The following is an 8,400-nucleotide window of genomic DNA, read 5'->3' on the forward strand; positions in this document are numbered from 1 at the left end:
TTCTTAAGGAAGAATGGGCTGCCATTCCACCACATACATTCAGATACCCCACTGAAAATGTCCCCAGCAGTGTTCAAGCCTTCATAAAGATGAAGGGTGGACTACCTGTATTCAAGTCCAGTAATAGGTACCCAGATGCTTTTGATTAGATAATGTAAAAGAAGTAATTTACATAGTTAAGGGAGATGAAAATTTTGAGTATGATGGGAGAATGGAATTTGATAGTAGGTACAGGAAAATAAGGAAAAATAGTAGGAGAATCTGGACTAATAGAAGTGAATGAAAGAAGAACCCACCTGGTACAATTCCATTGCTAACACTTGGTTTAAGAATCACATAAGGAGGTTGTATGTATGGAAGAGACCTGGAGACACTGGAATGGTTCAGATTTTTATACACCGTATTAAAGGCAATGTCCTGACTGACTGACTCATCACTGCCCAGCCCCTAAGGTTAGAAACTTGAAATTTGGAGAAGGTGTGGATGTTATACTGTAGGCGTTATTTATGAAGGGATTTTTTGAAATTCCAAACCTAAGAGGATGAAACACGGGATGAAGGGTTTTTTTGAAAAATGCTGCTATCACAGCAATTATGAAGCTAGACCTACAAAAATTAGTATTTGGTTTCTTGGTCAGAAGGAAATAAATATTTGTGTCAGCATTTTTGGAAGTTTAACCTTATGGGTGTGAAATATTGTGTGAAAGCTCTTTTTAACAACACTGTATCATTATTAAAGAAAAACTACAGCATTTCTGAAGACACATCTATCAACACTGGTATCTGACTTCATGGTTACAAATAAAATTTAAAAAAGAATACAATTCTGTCAGAGAAAGCAAAGAAGTTGTAAGAGCAGTTGAATTGAATGTATAGCGCCTTGAAAAGAGGTTCTAGGATGAGCATCAATAAAAGTAAGTAAGGGTAATCAAATGAAGTTGAATTAAATTAGGTGATGCTGCAGGGATTAGATTTGAAATTGAGACACTGTGAGTAGTAAACAATTTCTGCTACTTGGGCAGGTTAAAACAGAGATGATGTAAAATGCAGACTTGCTACAGCAAGGAAAGCATTTAACTAATGAGTAGGCATTCAACTGAACTGGGGATTCTATGATAGGACACATTCTTAGGTATCATCGAGGAATTGTCGATTAAGTATTAAAGGGAAGTGGGGGTAAATACTGCAGGTCCAGAAGGATGTACGTTACAGTCGCTATTTGGATATAAAGAGGGTTGCACATGGTAGATTAGCATGGAAAGCTGCATCAAACCTGTCTTCTGACTGAAAACAACAACAACAACATGACGAGAAATACTTTTGAAACTGTTATACAAAAACTGGAACGTGTCACAATTTCTTAAATTAATTTTGGAACCATCCCTCAGAATGTAACTAATCATGGTAAAGTAACATGCAGTCTTTTCTTAAAAACACATTGAATTGGGATGTAACTGATTTCAGTTTCTGTATTCAGGAATAAACAGAGAACAGTATAATACCTTTTTTTTATGGTCACAATAAGAATAGGGTTTAACATTCTGTTGATGGTAAGGTCAATGGAGATTGGGCACAGGCTTGGATATGACAAGTCAGCCATGTCATTTTTTGAAGTAATCATCCTGGCATTGGCAGTAAAGGATTTAGATAAACTTCTGAATGGTCAGATGGGATTTGAACCCCGTTCCTCTAAAATGCAAGACCATTGCATTAAACAGGGTTTTCACCTTGCTGGGTGTGTTATGGAGCAGAGAATGTCTACAAAAGTTTTTAATGCATCAAAATGCACCACAATGTATATCCTCACTCCATGGCTATGGAGTATTAATGCCAAGTCCCATAAAAATAGAAGTGTTTTTGACTCTTTCAACTTTGCCTATTTTTAAGTGATATTTTTACTGTTTTTATATCTTTATATTTTTTATCTGATAAAAAAGTAGCAAAGTGTACACTGAGAAAATACAACATACCTTGAAAATCATCAAACAGAGTTTCGAAATGTGCTTTCCTCAAGACTTCTTTATCTTCATTTAATTTATCTTCCATTTCAGCTCTCTCTTTTGCTTCTCTCAAAACCTGTAACAAGTGCAGTTGCTTCTTAAACGTAGTGTATTATGGACCAAAAGGGAAGAACAACAGTGTTGATTTTGTTAGTTTTTTTTCTACATTTCACTATCTGAGTGAGTGATGTAGATTCTATGGTTTGCCCTTTCAGAATATAGGACAATGAATTTTAGTTACATTTCGTAAGATAACAAATTTCAGTTAGTATTTTGTCTTATAACAGCTAACTGGTTACATGGCTACGGTCAGCTGTTACATACATTAGGTTGAATTATTGTTATTTATTACTTGTACTTTTCAACACAGTTGTGGTATAAAGACAAAACGTGCATACTTTTGACAAAAGCCTTGTAGGGCGAAAGCTAACTTTCTGACAGTCTTTTTGTTTTACCTTTCTACGACTTAGCATCTCCGGTATATGGTGAGTGGCAACTATCATTTTCATTATATTGTTACACTCCACCCTGGATTTTTCACTATTTGATTTTATCTGACATTCCTCTTTTCACTTCCACAACCTTTGCAGAATTGTAATCAATGATGTGATCATTTCTTTTAGTGTATGTTTTGTCACTGTGGGATTATTCGTTGATATTTGTATGAAAATATTGTCATAGGAGTCACATCGCCCACACACAACCAAATATACAGTGTGTTTCAAAATTACTTCTACAAACTTTGGGGACAGGTTCCTTACAGTAAAACAAGAAAAAAGTTCTTATAAACATTTTGAGTTATTGATGAAAGTTAATATTCAATGGCTTTCCAGGTACAACCCAACAACTTCACTTATCTATGCCTCTGTCTGATGCATTGGATCCTAAGTGGAGTTTTGTTGGCAGGGACACTTTTCGACATCGTCATTCATCTGTCTTCAATGTGTCCATTGTGTACATGAATTTCAGGTAATGAGTTAACTGAAAGTCCTGTGTTCAGGTATAGCAGGATATTCATTTTGGGAGCATGCACGCATTTTGCTCATATGTCTGAGCACGAAGAGCACATTCTATGGGTTGTTGAAGAAGAGCGAGGTATCAATGCAGGGCAAGTGTCCTTGGCAAGTGGTGCATCTCAATGCTCGGCATGGAGGATACTTCACAAGCAACTCAAACATCCTTATCCTCTTCAAAATGGGTGGGACCTTAATTGCTGCCGTATCCCCCATCGCATCTACATACATACTCCACAAGCCAGCTTCTGGAGTGCAGCAAATTGCATATCTAGGTTTCCGTTTGCTCTTATAGTTTACTTCTTCAGTTACTCTTGCTAGGATGAATAGGACGTGTGCATGTTGTGTGCGGACGCAGGGGAGCTAGTCACAGTTCGCACACAGCTGAATACGCTTTTGGCTATGATCAGCCACCTTCAAGCTGCTGCCTCGGTGTGTATCTGTGGTGGATCATCTGGCGCATCATATGGGACTCCTCAGATGTCATTTGCTTTGCTCATGGGCTCTGTAGCCAAGGCACCTCCTTGTGTACCTGACACAGTGGATCTGTCCTCACAGCACTGTGTGTGGCGAGTGGTAATGTGTTCACACTGCTTGAAGCGGAGGGTCAATTTGGAGACTGGGCACCTGGCCTCACCTTTTCGCCCTGTGAGTGAACTGGTGGCCATTTCTTCTGCAGGACCCAAGCAGGCACACATGGGCAGGTGTTTGCTTGTTATGGGAGCTCCAACATTTGGCATGTTAAGGAACCCCTTAGAAAGGTAGCATTCAGTGCCGGAAAGCAGGCCAATGTGCAGTTAGAACATCCGCCATGACCCTCATCCATGATGTTGAGGAGGCCTTGCCTGTGGTTACTGAGCACAGGCATGGTGCAGTTGCCTGCAAGTTGTGGCTCACATCAGCACCACCAACACCTGTCGCATGAGTTCCGAGGCCATCCTCAGTTCATACAGGCAGCTGGCCAAGGTGGTGAAAGCTGCTGGCCCCACAAGTAGGGTGCAAGCAGAGCTCACAATTTACAGCGTTGTTTCCAGAGTTGATCTGGGTCCTTTGGTTTGGAGCCATGTGGAGGGTCAAAGGCTTCGTCAACTCTGTGACAGTTTTGGCCGCAGATTTCTGGACCCTTCTTATCGGGTGGGGAATTGTAGGATGCCCCTTGACAGGTCATGGGTGTACTACTGCCATTCCTGTTTAGGGAACTAGGGATACTAACTACTGCTTCCCAATATATTTATTCCTTAATGAAATTTGTCATTAAAAATATATCACTTTTTCAAACCAACAGCTCAATTCATGGAATCAATACTAGAAATAAGAATAATCTTCACAAGGATTTAAAGTCACTTTGTCTTGTACAAAAAGGTGTGCATTATTCAGAAACACACATTTTCAATAACTTTCCAGCAGCCATAAAAAGCTTAACAACCAATGAAATTCATTTTAAGAGAAGCCTAAAGGATTTACTGGTGGCCAACTCCTTCCACTCCATTGATGAATTTCTCAGTAGAACCAACTGATGTGTGTGTGATGATGTAACTTACCAAACGAAAGCGCTGGTATGTTGATAGACACACAAACAGACACAAGCAGATACGTCTGCTTGTGTCTGTATATGTGCAGATGGATGTGTGTGTGCACGCGCGCGCGCGCGCGCGCGCGCGCGCAAGTGTATACCTGTCCTTTTTTCCCCCTAAGGTAAGTCTTTCCGCCCCCGGGATTGGAATGACTCCTTACCCTCTCCCTTAAAACCCACATCCTTTCGTCTTTCCCTCTCCTTCCCTCTTTCCTGATGAAGCAACCGTGGGTTGCGAAAGCTTGAATTTTGTGTGTGTGTTTGTGTGTCTATCAGCATACCAACACTTTCGTTTGGTAAGTTACATCATCTTTGTTTTTAGATATATTTTTCCCACGTGGAATGTACAATATATCTTCTGCACAATTGCAGTGCAGTAATGTGTTCATTGTAAATAAATGTGTGTGTGTGTGTGTGTGTGTGTGTGTGTGTGTGTGTGTGTGTGTGTGTAAGTAAGTAAGTACAATCTAGCTTCTGCACCAGTTCAGTGCAGTAATGTGTTCATTGTAAATAAGTATTTAGTAGTTGTATTACATGTTTATTACCTAATAAATAAATAAACAACTTTTTTATTTTAAATTCAATGCATTAGCATTTGCAAAATGATTCTTTCATATAGTGTTCATTAAAAAATGACGACCATGCCACTTGGGATCTGTGGAATGGTACATTAGCTTATTTGTTTGAGTTGTAAATATTTGTCACGTATTGTTTTTCTGACATGTTCTACATCCCAGAGGACCTCCTCACTACGGATCAATTGGAATGAAAGTAAATACAATCCAATCTAATCTAATCAAAGTTGACTGTTAGATGGTTTTACTGGTCACCAGATTCTGCGGTGACAGTGTCAGAATCATTCAAAGAAAGTCTACAGTCAAGTGGCACGTAAATACCCAGATCATGCGATAACAGTTGGAGGTTACTTTAACCCACTGAGCAACAGACTGCAACATGTATGCATTCACAGCAGTGGGTACAGACAAACAGTCCTGAGAAACACTTTTGAACATTTTTCCGAAAACTCTGGCAGCCCACACACAATGAAAATATCATCCAGATGCTCACACACAAGGAAACTGATGAAAGGGGCCTATTCTTTCCAAATTTGGCCCAATATAACGAATCTAGAACAAGCAGTCAACACTCACATGGACATTCCATTACTTTATAGTCAAATTAGTTTTAAAGACCCTCTACCTAATAATATATGGAGTAGTAATTTCATTATGCACTTAAACATCAGAGGTCTGTCTGAAGGAATGATCAGGAAGCTTTATGATATAGAAATTTTGCTAGAAAGTGTGAAACAATCTGTGAAAGTAATATGCCTTAATGAACATTGGCTAAAATCTGAAAATATCAGTCTCCTGAATAAACTTACAGGTTATAAACTGGCTACCAGCTTTTGTAGGACCAATGGGTATGGAGGCTCTTGCATACTAGGTTCATTCTACGATAGACTATGATATCAGACAGAATTTTAGCCATCTGAATGATGAAGGTACATTTGAAAGTTGTTGTATAGAACTTAAAGAGTATAACATATTAATTATCAGCATATCTCACACCCCTGAGTACCATATAAGCTCTGTATTTTTAGATAAGTTAAATACATTGCTACATAAATCAAAAAGTAAGAAACTGTACAAAAAAAGGGTTATATGTGCTGACTTCAACATAGATGTAAGGACTGATGACAAATTTTCTTCACACTTAAAGAACCTGATAGCCACAAATGGGCTAAATCTCAATTTTGATCAGTATACAAGAACTACAACAAGCTCCACAACATGTATTGACAATGTTGTAAGTAGTTATAATTATTATGTAAAAGAAAAGTTTCTTCTAGATTTAGGAGTATCAGACCACAAAGCACTATTTGTATCACTACCGAAGCAAAATTCAGTCTGCAGGAATTTCAGTCAAGAAAATGTGGAAGTATTTTGCAAAAAACTAAGCCAAACCAAGTGGGCAGTCAGCAAACACACTTCCACAAGTGACAATTACAATAACTTTTTAACTGAATTCTTGGGTATATTCAATGAATGCTTCCCTTTTGTAACAGTGAGGACCAGGTCCCAAAAAAGTAGATCCTGGGTAACAAAAGGAATTAGAGTGTCTAGTGCTACTAAGAGGAAACTGCATATGGAGGCAAAAGTAAATCGAAGCCCTCAATTTCTTAAGTATGTAAGCACATACAAAAAAATTTGACAAAATAGTTAAACTAGCAAAACATACTGCGAATAATAACTTCATTAAAAAAAGAGAGCTGTTTGGTCTGTTATAAGAAGCGAAGTTGGCAGAGAGAAAATGCCCTTCTCAAATAATGATAAATGGTAGAGCTGTTACAGAACCCAGTGCAATTGTGAATCATTCAATGACTTTTTCATAAACTGTAACAAATTTGGTGACTGTTTACCACCAAAAACAAAGCCCAATATGACAGACAGCAATTGCCCTTGTTTTAAGTTTTCTCATGTTTCCATCTCAGATGTCATCAAAATCATAATGTCCCTAAAAAAATTCAAAATCTGCGGGGTGGAATGAGGTCACCACTGAAATAATAAAAGTAGTCTGTCACAGTATTGCATATTCACTCTCTTTCATAATCAACCAATCTTTTGATGAGGGATGTTTCCCAGATCGATTAAAATATGCAGAAGTTTGGCCCATACATAAAAAAGGCAAACAAGATGAATTGGGCAACTATAGGTCAATCTCACTGTTACCAATTTTCTCAAAAATATTTGAAAGAGCTGCATGTGATCAGATCGAAAATCACAATTCATCTAACAGCATTATCTTAGGCAATCAATATGGTTTCAGAAAAGGCAGCAGTACAATCCATGCAATAAATGAATTAGTCACAAAAGTCAGCAGATGTCTTGATGATAGAATGTGTGTGTCAGGCATCTTTTGTGACCTGTCCAAAGCCTTCGACGCAGTAAGTCATGACCTGCTTCTCCAAAAATTGGCACGCTATGGTTTTCAAGGCAAATCTCTTAGCTGGATGTCATCATACTTGGCAAACAGAAAACAAAGAGTACTTATTAACGTCAACGGCAAGAAATTTCTCTCTGGCTGGAAACATACTCAATTATGTGTTCCACAAGGTTCAATATTAGGGCCACTACTTTTTCTGTATTATATCAATGATATGCCATGTCAGGTCCAATCTGATACTATCTTCTATGCGGATGACTCGACAGCTGTAGTCTGTTGTAAAAACGAGGTAGACCTAATTCGTCATATTGAACAAACACTTGGGGAAGTGGAGGCATGGGTCAAAAACAATAACTTGACATTAAATTTTACAAAAACAGAAATTGTTCATTTCACTACAAAACATTCGGCACAGTCTATAAGTGAAATAAGGTATATGGACAAAAAATTAGAGACTGCAGACTGTGCCAAATTCCTTGGCGTATTAGTCAATACAAACCTGTTATGGAGTCACCATGTGGACAACATACTGGGTCGACTGAATAGCCTTGTATATATTATGAATATCTTGATATAATAGAAGGAAACATTCCACGTGGGAAAAATTATATATAAAAACAAAGATGAGGTGACTTACCGAACGAAAGCGCTGGCAGGTCGATAGACACACAAACAAACACAAACATACACACAAAATTCAAGCTTTCGCAACAAACTGTTGCCTCATCAGGAAAGAGGGAAGGAGAGGGGAAGACGAAAGGAAGTGGGTTTTAAGGGAGAGGGTAAGGAGTCATTCCAATCCCAGGAGCGGAAAGACTTACCTTAGGGGGAAAAAAGGACAGGTATACACTCGTACACAGCGCGTGCGT

The 8,400-nt window shown here is 38.5% G+C and overlaps 1 protein-coding gene across 3 annotated transcripts in view; it reads right to left on the minus strand.

Annotated features, from left to right (window-relative positions):
- Positions 1-8,400, minus strand: part of LOC124622499 (protein FAM114A2) — a 69,656-nt gene that overhangs the window by 25,065 nt on the left and 36,191 nt on the right. For all 3 annotated transcript variants that reach the window (XM_047148217.1, XM_047148218.1, XM_047148216.1), the window contains exon 5: positions 1,970-2,075. In XM_047148217.1, coding sequence (XP_047004173.1) covers positions 1,970-2,075 — 106 coding nt within the window. The remainder of the gene's footprint in view (positions 1-1,969; positions 2,076-8,400) is intronic.

Source organism: Schistocerca americana, chromosome 7 (genome assembly GCF_021461395.2).
Source record: "Schistocerca americana isolate TAMUIC-IGC-003095 chromosome 7, iqSchAmer2.1, whole genome shotgun sequence".
Lineage (NCBI taxonomy): Eukaryota > Metazoa > Arthropoda > Insecta > Orthoptera > Acrididae > Schistocerca > Schistocerca americana.